The sequence below is a fragment of the Equus quagga genome, chromosome 1 (assembly GCF_021613505.1).
Source record: "Equus quagga isolate Etosha38 chromosome 1, UCLA_HA_Equagga_1.0, whole genome shotgun sequence".
Classification (NCBI taxonomy): domain Eukaryota; kingdom Metazoa; phylum Chordata; class Mammalia; order Perissodactyla; family Equidae; genus Equus; species Equus quagga.
In genome coordinates, this window is record NC_060267.1 from 5,928,928 (window position 1) to 5,952,624 (window position 23,697).

General features: G+C 43.6%; 1 protein-coding gene across 1 annotated transcript; it reads left to right on the forward strand.

Moving 5' to 3' along the window:
- The first annotated feature begins 96 nt into the window (after positions 1–96).
- Positions 97–20,214, forward strand: KICS2 (KICSTOR subunit 2). The gene is made up of 3 exons (XM_046673016.1): positions 97–349; positions 4,463–4,748; positions 15,872–20,214. The coding sequence occupies exons 1-3, from the start codon at positions 115–117 to the stop codon at positions 16,686–16,688; spliced, it is 1,338 nt and encodes a 445-aa protein (XP_046528972.1). The 5' UTR covers positions 97–114; the 3' UTR covers positions 16,689–20,214.
- Positions 20,215–23,697: the final 3,483 nt, after the last annotated feature.

Below are 23,697 nucleotides of genomic sequence, written 5' to 3' on the forward strand. Positions count from 1 at the left end.
CCCGCCGCTTACGGCGGTCACGCGTACGCACGCACGCTGGTGCGCACGTTCCCTGAGAACCCGGAAGTGCGAGGGAGAGGAGAGCCACGTGGGTGGAGCTGGAGCGCAGCTCGCATGGGGGAGTCTATCCCGCTGGCCGCCCCGGTCCCGGTGGAACAGGCGGTGCTGGAGACGTTCTTCTCTCACCTGGGTATCTTCTCCTACGACAAGGCCAAGGACAATGTGGAGAAGGAACGAGAGGCCAACAAGAGCGCGGGGGGCAGCTGGCTGTCGCTGCTGGCGGCCTTGGCCCACCTGGCCGCGGCCGAGAAGGTCTATCACAGCCTCACCTACCTGGGGCAGAAACTAGGTACCTCCGCCCCGCCCCCCGTGCCCCTGGAAGAGGAAGGAAAGGGGTTATATTCCCTGGTCGGCAGTGGCTTGGGTCCCCTGTCTCTGTCACTCCTAGCCGCTGGCTCAACTCGGCACTCCCCGGTCTCCTCCCACCGTTCCCTTCCTTCCCTCGGCTTCCACAAACCCCGCCCACCGGCCTCCACTGCAGATAGATTGGCCGATCGGGTGGATGCTCGTTGCAAGGCTGTACCCCAAACCGATGGGTGTATCCATTTTGCCCAGTGCATGGGTTGGTGCCATAAATGAGAAGTTAAGCGAACCCCTTGTCTTCGCTCATCTAAACAGTGACACTGCGGCCAGAGGCGTAAAACTTGGCAGTACAACCTCGTTAGAGTTAATGAACACTATTATCTGGCTTCTTAAGGTTCAGGCCCCGGAGAGTTACAGTTGGAGTCCTACCCCCTCTTCGTAGGCCCTCAATAAATATTTAATGAATGAGGAAATAAATGAATACTAGACAGGAAAGGCAGGAAAGAAGCCTAACATTAGCAAGAGAGGACTTATGGGGAAACTGGTAAACACTCCTATTGTCCATGGTAAATCTTGCCCCTAAAAATAAGATGCAAGAGCTGAGTCAACTGATTTTCACTGGTAGAAACGATTAGTATGAATAGATCACAAGGAAATAATATATGTGAAAGCCAAGGGCCATGCATACAAAGTATCACTACTTACAATTACCAATGATAAATATTACAAATCCCAGAGCTTTTAGAGTCCTTTTAGTACTTTGGCCTAATTTGACCCTTTAATTATCTGAGCCACGGAGTCAGGTATGAATGAAGGACACATATATACAATATAGAATAGAAATGTAAAATAGAGTGCAGATTACATTTTGAAACCCCCACCCCCACCCCGTTCCTATGTTGCCTGAAGTTGACCATGTACATCTTGCCTTCAGTAAACACTCAAGGGACAGGGCTTTCTGAGATCTTGGCTTCTGCCTTAGCTATTTGAATAATAACCTGTTATTTAATATGTTGACTTATTGGCAAAGACTGGTCAGATAGTTTCACCTTGTGTATTTTTTCCTCCCATTTTTACACCGTCACGTCTCAAATTTACAATTGTTGTTGCAGTGTTACTGTTACCCTTTCTACAGATGGGCAAATTGTGTATGTGCAGTTGTGTGTGTAGGTGACAGAGCCCAAACCAGAATACCTGCCTTTGAACTGTCAGATTGTGTTTGTGTCCTTATGATTTATAAAAAATTTGTACATGTATTATAATTTACAGAAACTGTGTGTGTATATATATATATGTGTGAAAACGGGGAGGATTCTGGCTGTAAAATTGAAGGTGGATAATTTTCTGGCAGTTTTATTGTTTTTAGATTACCCCACCTCATGAAGAATGGTGATTGAGCCCAGTGCCGTGATTCTTAATTTTTTTTTAGCTCATCTATGAGAATTTGTGTAATACAATTTTGCATAAAATCTGAGAGAGTTCATTTGGATTTCCTAAAGCCTATTTAGGACCCCAGTTAAAAAATCTGCTACTCTAAGTTGTGTGTGCCTGGCTTTAAGTAAACAGAACTGGCTGCCCTGTGTGTAAGAAGATGTGTAAGACCATCACTGTCTCTGACTTGGGTTTTGTGAAGCGCCCTTATTATCTAAAGTGATTAGTTCTGCCTGGACCCCAGGCTGCATGATGAGCCTGAGGGCTGAGCCTTGAAATTGACCCTTGGAGCAACTGACACTGTGAAACATGCCCAGGCACACTGTTTAGGCTCCCAGGTGATGCGTCACTTCTGAGTAAATGTTCTGAAAATGGCACGTTTAATACCTCATAACTCACATGTACAGTAAATGTAGGTTCTAGATTTAAAATTTTAACTTTGCAAATATCTCAGAGTTTTTTGTTACTGGAATGTTTGTGACATCAACATGCTTACAATATGACTTCACAGTTATTGGGCCGACTCTCCGTTTCCTTAAAAACTTGGGGCAAAAATTTTTGTGTTGCCATTTAAAACATTCCCATGTTCTTCAACTACTTTGCTAATTAGAACATTTATATAGTTTTCTTTAAAAAGCAAAACAAAAAGTTTATGTGTATTTTTTAAATATTTAAAACATCATTCAAAAAAAGTGAGTCTTTTTGGGGCCTGCTGGGTCACTTAGCAGTTAAGTTCACGGCTCCACTTTGGCAGCCTGGGTTTCACCAGTTCAGATCCCGGGCGCGGACCTGTGCACTGCTTATTGAGCCCTGCTGTGGCAGGCGTCCCACATATAAAGTAGAGGGAGATGGGCACAGATGTTAGCTCAGGGCCAGTCTTCCTCAGGAAAAAGAGAAGTATTGGTGGCAGATGTTAGCTCAGGGCTAATCTTCCTCAAAAAAGAGCGAGTGTTTTTGACCTCACTGTTGTGACTGGTGTTTATCAGAGAACTTAACAGTGAATTCTGATTATAGATGCAAGCGTGGGCCTTTAGACAAGGGACAGACCTGACAGGGACCCTTCTTTTCCTGTCTTGGCTCAGGTCTGAAAAACTTTGGCGGAGCCCTTATCTTGGAGTCCTCTCCTTCCTTTGAGGAGAGAATATACCTGTTTGGGGAGGATCAGTAATTCAATTTTGCTGACTCATTGCCTGTGGAAGATTTTAGAAGGCCATACTTTTCTCCCCTTTGTTTCATTACTGGAGAGTTTCTTCAACCTCTAGTTACTGGAATTTAGCATGGAGGAGAATGACTTAACTTGAGAGCTGTTGTTTACAAATTATTATTAGCAAGAAGTTGTAGAATAAAATACTCAATTAGATGTTTTGCATGCTCCTTTCATATACTTGTTTACTTGAAATTTCATAATGTGAGATGGACTGTTGAAATCTTGAGAAATAATGAGAATTCATGAATAGAGCCTTCTGGAAAGAATTCAAAATAATTATGCTTTGTAAATTCAAAAATTGAACAGAGAAAGACGTCTGGCGTCTCTGATTCCTGTTTCCCGGCTTGAAGGAAGGCCAGTCCCCTGACCAGGGCAGTCAGCAACTGAGGCTGTGCTCCTGAGAGCCCTGAGAAGAGAGCCTTTTAAAAGAATGCCTGAGTGGTCTGCCCCTTCCTCAGCTGGTTTCACATCCTGCTGATCGAGGTTCACTGATAAGCTTTTGAAGGTAGTCTTTGTATTTATGTGGTGTCCCCACTCCCCAGATAAGGGTAACTGAGGAAGGAAAGCATCTCTGTTTCACTCAGAGTTAAAATTTTCACCAAGACCACCCTGTTTAACAGTGGCTGTGAGTACAGTTGAGGTCACCTGGCTGGCTGTTCTCTTGAAGCTCCCAGTTCACCACAGAGTTTCAGAAGCTCGGTGGTGAGGTGTCTATCGGTGATAAATGGAAGGGAGAGGGGTTAGCATTATTGCATATGTGCTTTGTTCCAGGCGCGTCACAGACCAGATGGCACTTCATTTTCTCTTCTAGCAGCTCGGTGACTAGTTTCATGTTAAAAACAGCAACGACTGAGGCCGAGAGTGGCCGAGTCATTTGCACACCTTGTCAACAGTACTAAGATTTCCTTTTTTCCCCGGGATCCTGGTAGCCTGTGTTTTTGTGTAAGAGAGATGCAGGTGTATGTTTTTCCATTTTTTGGTATGGCTTGAAAGATAAGATTCACAGGAAAATGAAATTCCAAAGCAGAAATAAAATTTTCGAATTTCCCGGGAGTAACAGCAGTGTTTCATAATCGGATGTTCTCTTTTGTTGTAAATATATTTATGGGGAAGGAGGGCTTTTTAGATCCAGGTCGATGTCATTTGCTAGGTTCGTTATCCTCTGAAATAAATCTGAATCCTCACGGAAGTGGGCTGAGGAATCGGCGCCCGGGTAAAGAAGACATACACAGGTGCGTTGTTACATTAACGCGTTGTCCCAGGCGTTCCTTTAACTTCTTCCTCAGTGAAGTTATGAATCACAAAATATTTAGATCCTGCTCGTAGGAATCGGCGACTGTGGCCGCTGAAAGCTCACCGAGCCCCGCAGCTTCGCGTCCTTTCCTTTTGGGCGCCGGGAGGCGTCTTGTACTTCTGGTTTCCCTTCCTCACCTGCCACGCGCCTCTGTCTTTTGCTCCCAGGGGGCCAGTCCTTCTTCAGCCGGAAGGACTCCATCCGCACCGTCTACACTTCGCTGCACAACGAGCTGAAGAAGGTGGTGAGCGGGCGCGGGGCCCCGGGCGGCGCCGCCCCGCACGTGGAGGAGCTGCTGTCGCACCTGTCGGAGCAGCTGTGCTTCTTCGTCCAGGCCCGGATGGAGATCGCAGACTTCTACGAGAAGATGTACACGCTCAGCGCGCAGAAGTTCATCAACGCGGAGGAGCTCGTCGGCCTGCTGGACTCCGTGCTCAGGAAGTACAGTTCCAGGTCGGTGTGGGCGGAGGGCGGCGGGCCAGGGCAAGGCGGGCTCTCGGGCCCCGGACTCTCAGCTTGTCCAACACGCTTAGGACAATCTGTGATGAAACAGCTGTGGAGGAGAAAAGGCTGTGTTATAGTCTATACGTAGTAATTGATCACCACGTATCAATTAGGCACCTGCTTTGGGTTTCGTTAACACTATGCTGGTCGCAGACTTCTCTAGGCGATAGGGAAGGAGCAAGGATGAAGTCATCCTTGAAAGGTGTGTTATAACTGGTTTTGCTGCTTTTGAATGAGTTAACACAAGAAAATTGGATATAAAATAATGTGACTTTTAAACAAACCACCACTCAAATAAACGTCCCTTTCAGAGCAATCACCTTGGTGCGTTCCCCGCTCTCCCTCTGAGGTAGCTGGCCCTTCACATGTTGGAGACTCCGTCATCACTGCTTTCGGCGCCTGTGGTGTAGCTTTGGTTTTGTCTTCAATTTCCTTAGTGGAGGCATCTGTGCTTTTGAGAAGGGCATACTTAAGTGTTTTGGGATAGGCAAAAAGTTATTTGTAGTCAGTTTCATTTTTTGAAAAAAGATATCGATCAGCTGGAGAACTTCTCTTTGGAGGAAGTTGCTACTTATGAAGAGATGAGACTGGTTGTATTGCTCCCTGCCTGACCCCAAAAGCAGTACCTAAAGAGTTTGAGAAGCGTTGTGAACGCGTCCACACGAATGACCCCGTCTTGTTTTGGGGTCCCTGGCTGGCATGGTGCCTTCACACAGTGGGCGCTCAGTCGTCGTATGACGCACTGAAAGGAGAGTGGTGGCTGTGAAGGACGCCACTCCTGTGGGTCTATGAGTTCAGATAGTTTGCTAAAAAAGGAAAGGTAGATATGTTAATTAACATTCCCAAAGGAAGGACAATTCTCCTGTGATTAAGGGGCTGGGGAAGGGGACAAAGTGGGGAGATTAGGAGACCTGATGGAGGAGGGGAATCTGAGGTGACTCTCAGGGAGGGAGGACTTTGAAGGCAAAGGTGGGAAGGGAGGAAGCAGGCGCTTTGAGGCGAGAGGTGACTTCAGAATACCGAAAGGCTCCAGGTTCAGGTACTTCCGTTCTGTCTCCCTGAAATGCTCTCGTCCCAGTTGTCTACTCGTCATTTAGGGCTTGGTCCAAGTGTCAGAGAAGCCTTCTCTCATTATCCCATGAGAACTCTCACTCCCTCAGTCACCATCCCGTTTCCCCGGCCTTATTTTCTTCACAGCCTGTATTGCTGTCTGAAATTACTGTTATTTGCTCAGGGTGTTTTTCCTTTTCTCACAACTAGAATGTGAGCTCCATGGCAGCTTCTGTGTCCTCAGCACCTTGAACAGAGCCTAGCACGTTGTAGGTGCTCAGTAAATGTTTGTTGAATGAATAAGTGAATAGTCGGTAAATAGTGGGGAACCATGAAAGGTTTTGAAGAGGGGACTATCGTTTTCTTGTCTTTCTCTTGGACCATTTACTGTGGCGCTGGAGTGTGGGATGGGATGGCAAAGGGACCGGTTACAGGAGGAGAGGTTAGTGAGCAGGCTGTAATGGATGGGTGATCCGATCGGTGGTAGCAGGGCCTCGTGGTTGCAGGACAGTGAGAAAGGAGATGATGACAAGAAGAGTCCACAGATCTTGGCAACGGGATGGCAGGAGTCATGAGAAGTTTCTGTCAAAGGTGACCTGGCGGTCTTGCACCTCCAGTGATGATATGACTTACAGGATTGAGGAGTCAGCAGGGGCTGGCTTGGAAGGAAAGTACCGAGCAAAACTGGGGGCAAGCTGAGCTTGAGTTGCTGGCACATCTTCCAGTGGAGACTCAGCAGGCGGTTGGAAATGGAGGTTTAGAGCTTAGCTGGGAGGCCGGACGCAGAGAAGACGTTGGGGTCCCCTGTATAGAGAAGGAGACTTAAGCGATGTTTTGATTTCAAAACTAAAATGTCACCATATTTTCAATAAGGCAGCTTTTGATTGTGAAGCTTGCAGGAAGAGGAGTGGATGTTTATTACAGCTCTTGAAAGAAACTGGCACATGTTGAGTACCTACTGAGGTATACAAGACCCTCTTATGCGTTATGTGATTTGAGATTCAGGTGTAAACGATGCTCCTTTTGTGGTGTCTCAGAGAAGTTAAGTGTGCCCAGGGTTCTGCAGCTTACCTTTGAACCGAGAGCCCACATGCTGTCTGCATCATTGCTTGTATCAAATATTGGGATGCTTCTTATCCAATCCAGATAAATAATTTGTCTCTGTTGATCATTTTGCAAGTGAAAATAAGTAAATGATAAGTCTATGAAGTAATAGTCTTCTGTTATAGTATGACCGAAGACATCATAGGCGCTTACTACATTCCCCTGCAAGGAATAAGAGTTGTGTACTACTTAAAATCATGAAACTTGTGCATATTCTCTCTGAGCACAAGATAGGTTGGTTAATATATTATTATATTCTTATTCTTCCTTTGTAGTTTTCCCCTAGTTTTTTATTTTGAAATTTTAATCCTACATAAAAAATTTTAAGAATAGTGTAATGAACATAAGACTTATAATGTGACCAAGAATTCAATTCCTAGGTATATACCCAAGAAAAGTGAAAAAATATGTCAATATAAAAACTTTTACATGAATATTCATAGCAGTATTATTGATAATAGCCAAAAGGTGGAAACAACCGAAATGCCCATCAACTGATAGATGGATGCATAAATAAATGCAGTATGTCCATACAATGGAATATTATTCAGCAATAAAAAAGAATGAAGTATTGGTACATGCTATGACATGGATGAACCCTGAAAAATTATGCTGCATGAAAGAAGCCAGTCACAAAAGATCACATATTGTATCATTTCATTTATACAAAGTGTCCAGAATAGGCAAAGTCATAGACACAGAAAGTAGATTACAAATTTATGGATACAGAAAATGGTTCTCAAGGGTTGGGAGGGGAGGGAGAAGAAGGGGTGACTGCTAAAGGGCGTAGGGTTTCTTCTGGGGAGTCATATGATTGTTCTAAAATTAGATGGTGGTGATGGCTGCACAACTCTGAATATGCTAAAACCATTGAATTTTATACTTTAAAAGGGTGTATTTTATGCTTGTGAATTAAATACCGGTAAAGCTGTTACTAAAAAGCCCTGTACAATGAACACATAAATATCCTTTACCTAGATTCACTATTATTAAAATTTTGCCACATTTACTTTCTCTCTCTCTTTATATAATTGTTTCCCTAAGTTATTTGGAAGTCGAATGCAAGCATCATGATGCTTCACTCCTATTGCTCAGGGTGTATCTTCTAAGAACCATACAGAACTGTAACATAGTTTCTCCCTCAGGAAATGGAGCACTGATTTTCCACCCTCATCTAATAGATAGTCTGTACTCATATTTCCCCAGTTGTCCCAAAAATGTCCTCCAGAGTTGTTTTATTGTCATGTGTTTTTGATCTTCATGATATATTCTAAATTTTCTTTTTTTAACTTTTAGTAAGTAATACATTAACATGCCTCAAAATTTATAAAGTATAGAAGAATACATAGTGAAAAGTATACCTCCTCGCCGGTCCCTTAGCTACTTAATTCTCTTCCTAAGAGGCGTAAACGTTAGCAAGTTCTTCCTGTGATGCTGAGAGAGCGTCTGTGCATATAAATATACCCATTTTTTTTTCAAACAAATTTTACATGTTTACAAGTTTTCTGTGTTTGGAAGTAGTCTTTTATTTCTTCATCAAATCGGATTAGTATATGTTTTCTTTTAATAAAATAATTTTATGAACACGAAAAGCTAAAGTACAAGTGGAGGTCTGATTCTCAAGGGGAGGAGATCTCATGTGGTGGTTCCCAAAGGCTAACATGAAAGGGCTTTGCTGGGCCATCTGGGAAGCTTAAGAAAAGTACTTGTCCTGGGGCCTCGCTGCTTCTCCAAGAGGGTGAAATTTAGTTATTCTGATTGGGTGCCCAGAAACCTGTGTGTTTTAGAAGTTCCCTGTGATACTGATGCGCCATCTGCATGAACAAATTGGATAGATAAGAGAAAGACGCCAACACTAGGATATATATACCAGGTCTTGAACCTTACTGATGTGTGTGCGTGTGCATGTGTGTGTATGTGTGTTTCTCTCCTAGGAATGATTATTACTCTTTAACTGTTTTCGTTGTTATTTTATTAGATTTGCGATCTATCATCTTTGAACCTTCTTTGAAGCATCCCACTTCCCAGAGCCTTGGGAATCTCTCCCATTTCCTGCAAAAGCCCGGCTTTCCTTCTTGAAGGTCGTAGGGAAGTTCTGGGCTGTGTCCGTCGTCCTTCTGAGTGGGTGCTCACGGAGCTGATCACATGTGGCCAATGAGAGTTTCCATCTGCAGTCTCCACCTTCCACCCACGCTGTCTTTCTCTAATTAATAGGGAATTACCGATCACAGACACATCCCAGCCTGAAAATTATCTAAATTAGAGGCTTTGTGTTAATTTGAACAACATAGATTTCTTATTTAAGAAATTCTGAAAAGTTGAAATCCTGTATAATATATTGATTTTCTTTGGGAAGTGAGATTATTTTAGTTATAAATTAATGTGATTGGTCCTTTGCCAGGATAATCTTTTTTTCTGTAGACTTTTTGATTTGGCATCTGTGCTACAAGAAGCATTTCTTTCATAGTGCCAATGTTCTAGAGAAATAATTCATATTTTAGTATTCTGCTGTATTGAAAGAGTTAATCCTTTTCCCAAAGGACCCAATTTCTCTTTCAGGGACTGTTTATTTGCCCCAGTATATCTAATCCATGTCAGAATGCTTATAAAAAATTGTGTGAAGCTTTCATCTTTCAAACGATGAAATGTCTTTGTATTACAAAAATTAACAAGTGTGAAGTATAACATGGAGTGGAACCCCCTGGCCCTGATTTGTGATGCAGATCCTGGGTGAGTCGTTGCAGTGTCCCATTGCTTTCAGACAGCAGATAGCATGCCCTGTTTTTCTTCTCTGGGAGCCAGTTGTGTTCAGAGTAGAATGGTAAAGGTTTCCTCTTTACCGTTTGATAAAATTCTTGCAAATGCAAATTCTTGTCTGAGAGGCACAGTCATGTGTGCTGCTGCATTTCAAGTTGAATAATTGACATTAATCCTAGAAGACTTTTTGTTGTGGGCCATTTAGAAGAAAAACGTGAATTTCCCTCATAGAGGGTCAGAGTGTCTGTTTTTCCTTGAGTGCTTTTGAGGAGAGGTAGAACTTGGGTTTTTTTGCAAAGAAGCATCAGTGGAATTTTTCTTTTGATTCTGTAGAATTTATTTTAAATTTATTTATCCAGCTGTTTCGTACAGTGAGCATAAAAGAAAATTCGGGCTTATCTTTCTGTTTTGTGGCCAAAACAAAACTGGAAGATAGATTATAAATGCAAATTAGTATTTACTCTCCTAAATCAAGAATATAATTATCAGGGCCAGCTGGTGGCCTAGTGGTTAAGTTCAGCGCACTCTGCTTTGGTGGCCTGGGTTCAGTTCCTGGGTGCAGACCTACACCACTCTCTTAGTGGCCATGCTGTGCTGGCTGCCCATACACTAAAAAGTAAAAGAAGATTGGCATGGATGTTAGCTCAGGGTGAATCTTCCTTAGCAAAAAAACCAAAAAAAAAAAAAAAAATATATATATATATATATATAATTTTAAGAAATAATGCTTTTAAAGAAGTCAGCAAGTCAAGTTACATGAAATTTCTGTTTGTGTTTTAGAAAGCACAGTTTCTTGATCTGAATGGTTCAAATGACAGAATTTTCACCAAAGGCAAAACTATGATTTATTTAGGCTTTATGTCCTTTTTCCTTCAAAAAAAGATTTGTGATAAAACTGTTAATGAAACAGTTAATTGTGTGTGTCTGGTTCAACAAGGTTAATTATTGCACCCTGAAAATTTCATTTCAGCAAAAGTAATAATAGTGGGATTTCTAGGGACACATTCTCCTCCAGCCTTTGAGCCTCGATCTTAACAGTGAAGACTCAAGGCCTTCTGGGAGCTCGCCCAGGCTGCCTCATCAAGTTCGTGTAGGCCCGTCTCATGCCTTAAATTGCACCCAAACTCTCAGTGAAAGGCAAGACGCTTCAAAGAGAAACCGTTGAGCATTTTAGTGCATAACAGTGCATAGTGTGTGTTCGCCATAAGTATTTGCCATTTCCTTCCTTGGTTTCTGTTATTTATTTTGCTTAGAATGTCCTTGAATTTGTAGGGGAGGAAAAGTATCTTTTTCCTTTACCCTTCTAAGTTCTTAGCTGGGAGCCCTTTAACAAAAGACAGATTAACAAGAGAAAAGCATACACATTTATTTAATGTAAATTTTACGTGACGTGGGAGCCTTCGTAAGGAAATGAAGGCCTGAAGAAGCGGTTACACTGTGTTTTTATGGGAGGTTTAATGAAGAGTGGAGAGTCTTGGCAAAAGTGCCAGGATGAGAAAGGATCTGAGCCGAGTGTGGTGAACCGGGGAAAGCAGCAAGGCCTCCTCGTTCAGGTTCCTCTGTGTCGCTGTCGTCTTGGAGATAAGGATGCTCCTGTCTTCAGGATGTGGGGAGGCCCCTCTCAAGGAGGGTTTGTGATCTGCTTCAGGGGCTTGTCCGAGAGTCCTTCCTGCACCTGCTGTTTCTCACACTCCTTCAGCTTAAAACGTTCAGGAGGCCAAGGGGCCATATTTTGGGGTGGTGTGTTCTGAACCCTGCTACATTCTTCTATTATCTATCATTTCTTGATTGCTGCAATAATTCTGCGTAACAGATCAGCTCACAGTTCACACTGGCGGGCGTGCAGGTTTCCCAGGCTGGCTCAGCCTGGAAGCTCTGCTGAGCACTCCTGGTCTCTCTGGGCATGGCTTCCTGCTGTGAGCTTTGGGCTCAGTTGCCCACTTTTGTTGATTCTGGGCCCAAGGTCAGAGGGGAAGCAGCTACCCCGTGGCAACGGTCAGAGACGAAAGGACAAGCCCAGCCAAGCTCATTCTAAACTTTGCTTGCGTCAGATCTGCTAACACCCCTTTGGCCAAAGCAAGTCCCATGGTCCAGTCCACTGTCCAGGGGAAGGGACACTCTGCTTCTCATGGGAGGAACTACAGGGTCACCTGGCAAAGGATGGGGAGTCCGGTGGTTAAGGATTGGGGCCAGAAATTTCAGTCTTGTCTTCATGTGGCTGAATCCTGCCTGCTCGTTAAGCTTGTGGCTCAGTTTGAATCCTCTGTCCTCTGTGCCTCCGCAGGCTCTCACCCCAAAGGTTGCCCCTTCTTCCAAGCCCCCTTTTGTTTGTGCCCCTCCCAGGAGATGTGTTGCTTTCCACTTGCACCATTGTCAATACCTCCTCTACCGGGGGAGGTTCTGTAGGCAGACCTCCGGCTAATTCCTCTTTATATCCTCAGTGTGTTTGTATTTAAAAAACTAGTGAACTAATTGTTTTAAGTCAGAAGAGATTACAGATTTTTTTTATTGTGGTAAAATATACATAAAATCCACCATTTTAACCATTTTTGAGTGTATGGTTCTGTTGCATTTAGTGCATTCACACTGTGCTCTGGATTTATTTTTACTGAGCTTCTGACTTCCACATGCGGGACCTGCGTCCTTCCTTTGGAGGAAACTCCACGGTGCGGGTTTGTGAAGGAGGGCGTCCTTGCTCGTTCTCTTTGTCTGGCTCTCTTTTCTGGCTTTCTTTAGAGCAGATGTTCTCTGCAAATAGTTGCCGGTTTATTCTGCATTCAGACCCTTTGAAGCTTGCAGCCATAGCTGAGGTTTGTGTTTTCGGATTACAGCAATTGAACAGACCCCTGTAGTGTGCGCCGTGAAAAGGGAGGAGGCAGAGCAGAGTGGGAATGGGGAAATGATGCGTCGTGATGCTGAGCTCAGAGTCTTGGCAGAATGACATCAGCGTGAATTTTTAGCTCTCCTTAAGGATGAAAAATACGTTCGACATTCGCATTTATCCTAATAATTGTTGAGCATTTAAACACTTCCAGTATACGTTTATGGAAGAGCTTGTTCAGAATTCTTTCTGAGAGTTTGTACAGAGAATTCATGTTCTTTCAAGGAGAGCATTGAATATAAATGCTGATTTCCAACTGGAAGCAGAAAAATAACTTTGAGTATTGTTGTTTGTGGTAGAATTTTCTCCAAACTCATACCATTTTCCTTTTATTAACAGTCTTACTGCGTTCATAATTCCTTGGCAAGTTTTCTTCATACCCATAATTATAGAATCTTGTGATACTTACTGCTCATTAAGTGTCAAAGAGCCTAAAAGCTAAGGTGGTAGAAGCATTTCTTACAATTCAAAGATTTTGAGACGTGCTGCTATGGTGGAGTTGCGTGTGTGCGTATTAGATGGTTTTCTTGCTTTGGTGAGGAAGATTGGCCCTGAGCTAACATCTGTGCCAGTCTTCCTCTATTTTGTGTGTGGGACGCCACCACAGCATGGCTTGATGAAGAGTGTGTAGGTCCATGCTAGGATCTGAATCCGTGAATTTAACCGCTACACCACTGGGCCAACCCCTAGACTTTCTTAATGTTTATTTAAAAGCATATAATTCTTGAAGAGGCCAAATTAGCTAATTAATTAAGCATATGAGCTAGAGGATTTGAGATCTGATTTTCTAATTCTTTGAGTATCTTATTAGACTAGACTCTTCACTCATGTCTTAGCTTCCCTATCGTGAAGGATGTTGAGAGTAAAATGCCACTAATAATAAAAAAAAATGTGTTATTGTCATGTGAATAACTACATCCTATTTATCACATGATAATCAGTTTCTGTCTTATAATATCCAACCTCGTATGTATTCTCTTAATCGTAATCCCTTCAATTAGTGTTTAAATGTATTTTTAAAAAGTCTAGGGGCTGGCCCTGTGGCACAGCGGTTAAGTTCTCACGCTCTGCTTCCGAGGCCCGGGGTTCGCCGGTTCGGATCCCGGGTGCGCACGTGGCACCACTTGTCAAGCCATACTGTGGTAGGCATCCCACATATAAAGTAGAGGAAGATGGGCACGGATGTTAGCTCAGGGCCAGTCTTCCTCAGCAAAAAGAGGAGGATTGGTGGCAGATGTTAGCTCAGGGCTAATCTTCCTCAAAAAACAAAAATACTCTAGGTATACTTGTGATGCTTTTGTTCCTAATTTTTAACTGATAACTAGCATTTTCCTCTTCAGCTGGGGCCAAAACAGAGCTGTGTGAGAAGTTTCTGTCTCGTTGACTGTGAAGCAAGTACACTGCATGGGCTCAGGCTTTAAATCGCCTCCCGTGGTGCCTAGGGCATAAGACATGCTCAGTAAATGCGCGACCTTGCCCACCTTTAAAATGGGGTCCTTGCTAAGTGGATTCCTGCAGCCTTCGCAGGTGCCTTGGGTCTTCAGGGGGAGTGTGAGGGCTGAGGTAGGCCTCTTGAGAAGGAGGGTGTGCCGGGCCAGGCAGACACTGAAAGTCCCTGGGCGTTTCTCAGAAGAAAAAGACTAAGCAAGAAGCTTGCAAGGGGTCTGTGCAGAGAGGACTCTCCTTAGCCGTTCTAGTCTGCTGTTACAGAGCTTCATTTAGATCAGAAACAACAGAATCAATGAGGCAGGAAGTAGGATCCTAGTCTTGACATAGTTGATGACCTCATTGACTGAACTTCCACTACGTGCCACATGCTGTAGAGACAAGGGGGTGAAGGCAGTAGGCAGCTCTCATTTCCCTCTGGGAGGAGCTCAAAGCAAGGGTGACCACATGTCCCAGTTTGTCTGATAAATTATAATTAAACTGCTAAAGGGGAAGACAGGTATTAAGAAACTAAAGGTTGTAATTGGGGGACCTGACCTAGTCTGAGGGTGGACAGAGAAGACATTTCTAAGGAAGTGACTCTGAGGAGGGGACCTGAAGCATCAGAGAGAAGCATTGATGAGAAAGGGAGCATCCTGCTCTCCCTAGCCTCAGGGCCTTTGCACATGCTCCTTTCCCCTCTATCTGGAAGAGAGGATACTCCCACATCCTGTCTCCTTCCCCTCAATAGTACTGTTACAAGTAAAATAGAAAATGTTTTACAAACAGCAGGTAGCAGTCCATGAGTCATAAAATTAATTTAGTGACTACTAATCCAATTACAAAATGTATATTAAATATCAAGAGTACATTGTAAATAACAAGTTTAAAAAACTCTTATGTGTGTGTGTTCTTAGTCACAATATAAAGTGTATTTCTTACTGTAGATCATGGTCAAAAAAACTTTTAAACGTTTTGTCTAGAACAAGTAGAAATGAAATTGCACTACTATCTTAACCTTCTTTGTGATATTATTGCATTTCTAATTATTTATTTAATGTCTGGAGAAAGTGAGAAGAACGGGAATTTGGCTCAAGCTGAAAAGGGACCAGATTATTCATGGCCTTGTAAGCCTTCTTAAAGATTTTGGGTTTTATCCTAAGATAAATGGAAGGGGACTAAAGTGTTAGATATTTTTTATTTAGCTGCCATTTTGTTTTTAACCATGATTAAATGTGAAGGGAATTTGGGAACTAGGGTTGAATAAGGGCTTTCGGGTACATGTCCTATTTCTTTAATAAACACTTACTGATTATATACTGTGTCTCACATGTAGGTTTATAGTCTGTACTCTCATCGGAAAAATCGGTTTAATAACACCTTATGGAGTTACTGTGAAATCAAATAAGTTACATAGTGTGTTATGTACACACTCAAGCGATGTTTTCATGGCCTTTTCTTTACCTGCTCCTCCTTAGGACCACACCCTGGAAGAAGGTGCCTCGTTTTGATGATAATGTTAGTCATGCAATTCCCGGAATAAATAAAATAAGTTAAGAAAGAATTATAGCTGATTTAATTTCTCTGTATTTGAAAAGAAGGTAGCCACTGTTCTCATTTTTTTCCAGACATCGGGCTGCTTCCACAGGAGAATAGGATGTTGACATAATTCTGAAATGGTGAAGTTATGTCAGAATGACTTTTTAAATAAATCAACCTGGAATCCTTCCATTTTTCCTTCCTCTGCCCCGACACATAATATTATTTGTCTGGCCACATTGTTTTTTTGAGGGTAGAAAATGTCAGCGTGGAGTAACATTTCCACTTAATTCTACTGATTTCCCTTCCCCTTTAGATTCCACCACCCCATCCTCAGTCCTTTGGAGAGCAGCTTCCAGCTGGAAGTCGATGTCCTGAGTCACCTCCTGAAGGCCCAGGCGCAGGTCTCGGAGTGGAAGTTCCTGCCGTCCCTGGTGAACTTACACAGCGCTCACACCAAGCTGCAGACCTGGGGCCAGATCTTTGAAAAGCAGAGGGAGACCAAGAAACATCTGTTTGGAGGGCAGTCTCAGAAGGCCGTGCAGCCCCCACACCTTTTCCTTTGGCTGCTGAAACTCAAAAACATGCTCCTTGCCAAATTTAGCTTTTACTTCCACGAGGCCCTGAGCCGACAGACGACTGCTTCAGAAATGAAGGCCTTGACTGCCAAAGCCAACCCGGACCTATTTGGAAAGATTTCCAGCTTCATCAGGAAATACGATGCTGCCAACGTGTCCTTAATCTTTGACAACCGGGGTTCCGAGAGCTTTCAGGGTCACGGCTATCACCACCCCCATTCCTACAGGGAGGCTCCGAAGGGTGTGGACCAGTACCCAGCCGTGGTGTCTCTGCCCAGCGACAGGCCCGTCCTGCACTGGCCCAACGTCATCATGATCATGACGGACCGCACGTCCGACCTCAACAGCTTGGAGAAAGTGGTCCACTTCTACGACGACAAAGTTCAGAGCACCTACTTCCTGACGCGCCCGGAGCCGCACTTCACCATTGTCGTCATCTTTGAGTCCAGGAAATCCGAGCGAGACTCCCACTTTATTTCCTTCCTCAACGAGCTCTCGCTCGCCCTTAAGAACCCCAAAGTTTTTGCCAGTCTGAAACCCGGGTCCAAAGGCTAGCAGGTGGTTTGTGCAAAAGGTTTGCAAGATCGGGAGCTGTGTTCTTGATTGTTCCGAGGGTCCACAGAGCTCTGCCATGAGAGTTGCCATCCGTTCCTCCTTCGTTCAGAGCTAAATTCAAGACAAATCCTCCCTCCTTGTGTCGCACACTTTCTAAGCAATTCAGGCCAATCGAGTTAAGTATCCAAAGAGTAGTCCAGGAAGTGATGATGGCTCCTGTGTCTCCCCGGGACGGCAAAGTGCTTTCATTCTTTCCTCCTATTTTCCTGCGTTTCGTGTAGACTGAGTATTTATTGGCCTCTGATTTTTCTTTCCAGATGTTTTATGTTGTTCTAAACATTGTGTTCTAACGCAATGCCAAACGCCCTCTCCCTCCCCCCCGCCCCATGAGGAATTGGGATATCACATGGCCTTTTTAGAATTAAGGACTGTATGTTTTCTATTTCATAAATTGACAGATTAACATGAAATTATTGGTTTTATGATTCTGACCTATAAATTAATATTTTTGATGCCAAAACTAGGGTCTTGGTGAGAAATTTCAGTCGGTTATTGATGCTGAAGGTGAAGCAGAGCGTTCCGTAGCGTCAGCTCTGAGCTGTTCAGAGCCCCCGCACGCTGCTTCGGTAGCCGTGGGCTCTTTTGGGGCGATCTACACACCTAACTGCATTTGCTTTTTTCCTTATAAAGTTTGAGTTTTTCATTCTGGTTTAAGGTCAGCCTCAGCCATTCTGCTGGGTTCTTCATTCTTCAGCATATTATCTGCTCGGCCTTCTGTTTATCACCTTTCTGCTGAAATGTATGTTCACGGTTGGCTCCACTCCCTGGTTATTTTTAGGCCGAAAAAGCACGCAGTTTTGGTTTTTCAGCCAGTTTCAGACATTCACGCGACTTAGCCTACTTTTATAAAATCAAAATGGAATCGCTGTACTTGCTAAAAATGAATCGTGCATTCTGAAGCCGTCTTCGTAGTTGAGTGACCAGCTCAGTCCTTCAGCACCTCTGCACGCGGGTTCCCTCCTGTCTCCTGCACACTGTTCTTGGAAGAAGTGATGCATCTTAGCATGTGCCGCTCGAGCGCTTCCCTCAGCCGGTGTTCCCAGGGAGGAGACGGAGCTGCGAAGGCATCGTGGGCTCTGGAGACCTGCACTTACTTTTGGGTATTGACTCAGAATAAAAATCAGCCACAAAGAGTAACTGAGATGTTACTTTCCGCTGGTTCCTTCAGAGCTCGTGTGCAGTGTCATGGTCAGATCGGTCCTGTTTCTCGTGGTTGCACGGAGGCATTGTTCCAGGGGGCAGCCGCAGCAGGCCGGCCGCAGCGTCGGCCGAGACCAGAGAGCCCCTCCGAGTCCGGGCAGGAGGCCTGCCCGCCTCAGTCAGCACTACCTGGTGGAGGAGCCGCTGACCTATTTTCTGCGGAGAACATGTGTTTTTCTTTTTCTTTTTTTAAAAGAAAAATCATGATTTGTAAAAAGGCATTTTGCTTTAAATAGAAAGTAGTGATTTACCTCTGCATTTTATTCGCTCAGGTTCTGTAAAAATCTGAACAGATGTACAACACTGACCCGACACAAAAAGCTGAAAACAATTGGAACTAAGAAGTCAAGTCATTTTCCCTCTCTTTTGTGTTTTTCCAAGAAGCTGAAAAAATTCCTTGCTGTGCATGCATTGTTTTTTTCCTAGATAGAAGCACCGTTAGCCTTAATGATGGGGTCTCCCATGTACCGAAAAGAAAATATGCCTAGTGGGACATGGAGAAGAGTGTAAAGAAAACATATATACAATATTTAAATAATCAGTCCTTACCTACAACATATTTGAATTGTATATTTATTTTTAAACATATTTTGGTTCAAGCTACGAAACAAAGTCATTTTACTATGAGAGTTATCCTCTAAAATCAGTAATGAAATGATCTGTAAAGTCCTGTGCTTTGCTAATTGGAACAGTAAATCCACATATTTTCCACAGACTGCTTATTTTGAAGTTTGTTTCTAAACCACAACTTGACCAATTTTCATGGGTAACTGGGAGTGTGGCCCACACTCACTGAGTTTGCCCACGAGTCCATCAAGGAGTGTTTCATTTTAAGAAGCTGTGTGGACACAGGGTGGACATTGACAAGTTTGTCCTCTCTTGGGTCCAACCTGATAACTGACTACATTATTTTAGGGAGTGTGTGAAAATAAAGCCGAATTCTTCACTGAGGCGCTGATACCTTTGATGTAATTGCTTTGTCCATTTGGACATAATTGGAGAAAATTTACTTTCAAGAAAGAAAATAGTTGGTATTTCACTGTGCTCCCAGTGGAGTCACTCAGGTGCTCTTTAAAGTATGTCCACCGTCTGACCAGGCAGCAAACTTGCAGTTTCATTTCTTTAGCAAGCCAGCCTCTGAGCTTGGCTCCCCGATCTGTGAAACGGGGACGAGGAAACATGGGTTGCCTTTTCCAAAGGATATGTAAGACTGGAGTGAGATCATGCATGTAAAGAAGGCTTGGAAAACTTCCTTGGGTTTGAAAGCTGTATCCATAAAAGATGGACTGCTCTTCTCTGACACTCGACACCTCTGCTGCTCTTGTCTTTCTCTGCAGGAAGGTAGCAACTCTGTGCTTAGTCATTAAGTTTGAACAGCACATAGAGAGCTGGTTTAGGAGAGGAGGAGATAAATGCTAACCAACACACCCACTCTTCTTTTAGAATCTTTGTGGCTCTTTGTTCCCAAAGTTTGGGGTTGATTGATAGCATCATCTCAGTTCTTCTGTAGGCCTACTGATTTTTTTTTTCGTCTGGTTGCTCTGTCAGAGAGAGGTGTTAAAATCTCCACCTGTGATTGTGGATTTCTTCCTTGATTTCTGTCAGCTTCGCATTTTGCATTCTGAAGCCTTTTATTAGGCCCCTATACGTTTATAATTTTTATGTTCTTATCATGTGTTAACCGTTTTATCGTGATGACGTTTCCTGCTCTATCTCCATTCCGTGACTACTCTTCCCTTTGAGGTCCCTTTTGCCTGATATTTTTATGACCGTTCCAGCTTGCTTATGCTTGCTCTTGGCATGGTATGTCTTTTTGCATCCTCTCACTTTTCATCTATTTGTGTCTTTACTTTGGTGAAGTGTCTTGAGTAAGAGCTAAAGAGAGGAGACTGATCAGAAGGAGCAGTGAGAGCCCTGTGCTCTCCCGGCGTCGGGCTCTGCCTGTTGACGGGACTGTTGAGTTCACTTCTCCTGTAATGTCCTTGCAGCCAGGGTTTGGCTGATGGGGTCCTCGAGCCGTCATTTAACATGTTTTTCTGTCCTCTTTTTTTTCCCTTCGCATTTGGAGTTAAATCAAGAGATTTTATCAGATTCAGTATTGTTTTTGTAATAGTACTGTTGTGTATTTTATTAGGAGGCAGCTAATATCTGGCATTACCTAGATCGGTTATAGCACTCGAGGTTATAAAATAGTGATATTCTAATTGTGTCATTCCTTTTTTTTTCTTCTTTGTGAGGAAGAGCAGCCCTGAGCTAACATCCTTCACCAAACCTCCTCTTTTTACTGAGGAAGATTGGCCCTGAGCTAACGTCTGTGCCCATCGTCCTGTATTTAGTATGTGGGACGCCTGCCACAGTATGGCTTGCTAAGTGGTGCACAGGTCCACACCGGGGATCTGAACTGGTGAACCCCGGGGCACCGAAGTGGAACACATGAACTTAACCTCTGTGCCACCGGGCCGGCCCCCTTTCTTTTTTTATTTATTAGACAGAATATTCTACAAAGAGAAACTTCACCTCTAACTATGGTTACCTTGAAGAACGGTTCATAGGAATGGCTGGATAAATGCTGGATTCTTATGCCAGTTTAAAAAGAAATTAGATCCTTAGCATCTTCCAGAGGTAGAGTTTTTAAAGAAATATATGTCAGTTTTTGAGGATTTCTGCCTTCTGCTTCTTAACTCCGAATTTGACACAAAGCAGCCATTTCTTCCCCTTACCACAAGACACTTTTATGAAAAAGGTTAACACCCTCTCTTATTTCTTCCTCATGGTTAATTTTCTCTCTTAATTACTGTTGACTATTTTCCTCCGTCCCTCCATCCCTTCCTTAGTTTCTAATAATCTTCCTCACCAATTCCACTTTAGTCACTTTTTTCCCTGCCTCAGGGAGCCAGGACATACCCCAGTGGTCTCTGACCCAGTTTGGGAAAGCAGCATCTGAAAGCATTCGTTTCAATTGTTTTTACCACCAGTTAGTTTTTTCAGGCAGTGACGAAGGAATACACAGAGGGGAAAAGTTCAGTACTGACTCTAATGGAGTGCCCGCGGTGAAGCCCAGCCAGCGCGTGAGCCCGCGGACACTTAGCCGGCAGCCGCCAGCAGCGCTGTGTGTGTGTGGTAGATAGTTGGCAAGAAAATCTCAGAACTAAAAGCTTTCCAAGTGTATTTTTACTATGATTTTTTATTATTAAGTAGATCATTCTTAGTCTATTTGCTATAATTCATCCGCGTAAAAACATTGCATTCACTTCTGATTTTGCTTTTCCTTTAAGTAAAAGTTTAAGAAAATAGATTTTTTTTCCCCATCTAAGTAAGAAAGGAAAAATCATGCCATTTGACTCCCCAAGAAAGCCCTGTAGGTAGAGTTTAGCACTTCCCTCTCTCCTTTTCCACCAGGTTCCTGTTACCAGTGTGATGTTTCGTGGCCTTTGGCCTGAATCCTGGTCCTCGGCTTCTCCAGAGGAAATGAGTCAGAAGAAACGGGTTTGGTGTGGGCTTCTGCCTTTGCAGCTTCTCTTGATAGCGTGTGAATCCATAAGGCTTCATTAATGCAAGTATTTTGACTTGTCTGCATATTTTTTCAATGTGCTTTTGATGATAAAGTCTGTTTCTGGGATACTTTAAATTTAAAAACATAGGGTATGTGTAAGATACTGCTGCTAGAAAGTGGAGAGATGCCGATGGCTTCCTCCTTCTGTGGCCCCCTCCCTAGTGTCAGAACCTGGGGGTAGCTTCTGGGTGATGGTTTACCTCAGGGAGGGTTGTGAGGGACAACTGCGCTGGGGAGCACTTGGAGGGAGGACCACTAAGACGTGCAGTGGCAACAGCAGGAAAATGTAGGAAGGCGCTTGACGTTGATGTAGGAGAGGAACACAGCTCTTAGGCCTTTGTCTGGCTTTGTCCCTAGCTGCTGAATTCTGCCTTTGCTAGTCTTGAAAACTGTAGAGTAATTCCAGAATCCAGTTAAATTTGAGAATCTGATGGCTCATTTGGTCTGAGCTTTATAATGACTCAGCTGGTCAAACTTCTAGATTAGGTCTAGACTCATTTCATTTTCGGTCTGACGAGGTATGGCGGTGCAGGACACCCCTGGACCCCAGGGCCGTCCTAATCTCGGTCCCTCCAGGCTAGGCCAGCGTTAGAGAAGTCCCCAAAGCAGAAGCAGATAGATAGAATGTTGAATTCGACATGCATTCATGTAACAACCATTAAACATCAACTGTGCTAAGGCTGGTGACACAGCAGTCAACCAGGACAAAGATGGGGCCTGCCTGGTTGGGGCTGGTGATGAAGAGAGCTGGCTCCAACCGCGCAGGCAAGCTGGGAGCTGAAAGGCAGTGGATACTCTTCAAGCTTGTTTTACATGCATACCTCTCTACCAGTTTTGAAAAGCCATGATACCTTGATGGATTTTTACAAAACATCCGAAGGCATCATCATTACATTAAATAGTTTGAAAAGATATGTTTTATCATGTATTATAAATATTGATGTTTAAAATAAAAATGTTAATTGTTCTTTTAAATGTATCTAGTGAAACCTTGGTACAACAGAGACTGAGAGCCACCATTTTGCATATTTACAGATATCTTAACAAACTTTGTAACAGGTGGGCATACTTGCTCCCTGAACTCCACTCTACGCCCATAGAATTTTATCCAATATGAAAAATTCTTTTTGCTTAAAAGTCTTATCGCCTTATTAAATACTTCTCAGCATTTAAAATATGTATGTATACTATATATATCTTTCTGTTCCGTAAGGCTCTAAGAGTTTAATGACCAAATTGCATATATGTTAGAAATTTTATGTGAAATACATCGTTCAGTGATGAATAGGTACAGCGTTTATGGTGACTTGGCTAAAGAAATTGATTGTCTAAATACTTCTTTGTTTGGTGGGCAGAGATTTTTACACCCTGCAGTAATGCCTCATGTTAAGAACTATGAAGGGTCTGTGATTTTACATGTTAGCCCACCAGTTTCGTGGATGCTGGCAGAAGACACAGGACACTTAGTACTCACAGGAGTAGCATAGCCAGAATATCACCATTTTTGCACTGGGTCCCTGAGCCCCGGTGTGGATGGGCCTGGATGGATGCCTGCTCATGCAACAGGCTGAATTTCAGGAGAGGAATTCTGATCTTGGGAAACCCAAATGTTTTATGATGGTCCGTAAGCATGCCTTCCATTTGCTCGTGGGAGACATGATTATCCTGGACGGTAGGTCTCCAAGGGTGAGACAACAGAAATTGATTGCGTCTCATTTGGGACACTAGAAGTCTGAAATCAAGGTGTTGGCAGGGCCAACTTTCCTCTGAAAGCTGAAGGGGACTCTTGCCTTGCCTTCCTAGCTTCTGGTGGTTTGCTGGCCATCTTTGGCATTCCTTGGCTTGTAGCTGCATAACTCTGGTCTGGGCCTTTGTCAGAACATGGCCTTCTCTCGGTGTCTCTCTGTCTTCACATGGCTGTCTTCTTATAAGGACACCAGTCTTATTAGGAGCTCACCTTTCTCCAGTATGACCTCATATTAACTAAGTACATCTGCAACGACCCTATTTCCAGATAAAGTCACATCCTGAGGTACCGGGGGTTAGGACGTCAACATCTTTGGTGGCCGGGCGGAGGGGGCGGGGGGGACGGACATAATTCCACCCCTAACAGTACACATGTCTGCTCTGTGCTCTAGATGGAGGGAGACACTGTTCCGAGGCTGCTCCCAGGGACACAAACATCCTTTTGCAGGA

What these genes read in the sequence shown, in the direction of transcription:
- KICS2 (XM_046673016.1), top strand. Translation starts at nt 115, where the DNA reads ATGGGGGAGTCTATCCCGCTGGCCGCCCCGGTCCCGGTGGAACAGGCG. An exon ending in CTACCTGGGGCAGAAACTAG is followed by an intron (nt 350 to 4,462) that starts GTACCTCCGCCC and finishes TTTTGCTCCCAG; the next exon opens with GGGGCCAGTCCTTCTTCAGC. An exon ending in CTCAGGAAGTACAGTTCCAG is followed by an intron (nt 4,749 to 15,871) that starts GTCGGTGTGGGC and finishes CTTCCCCTTTAG; the next exon opens with ATTCCACCACCCCATCCTCA.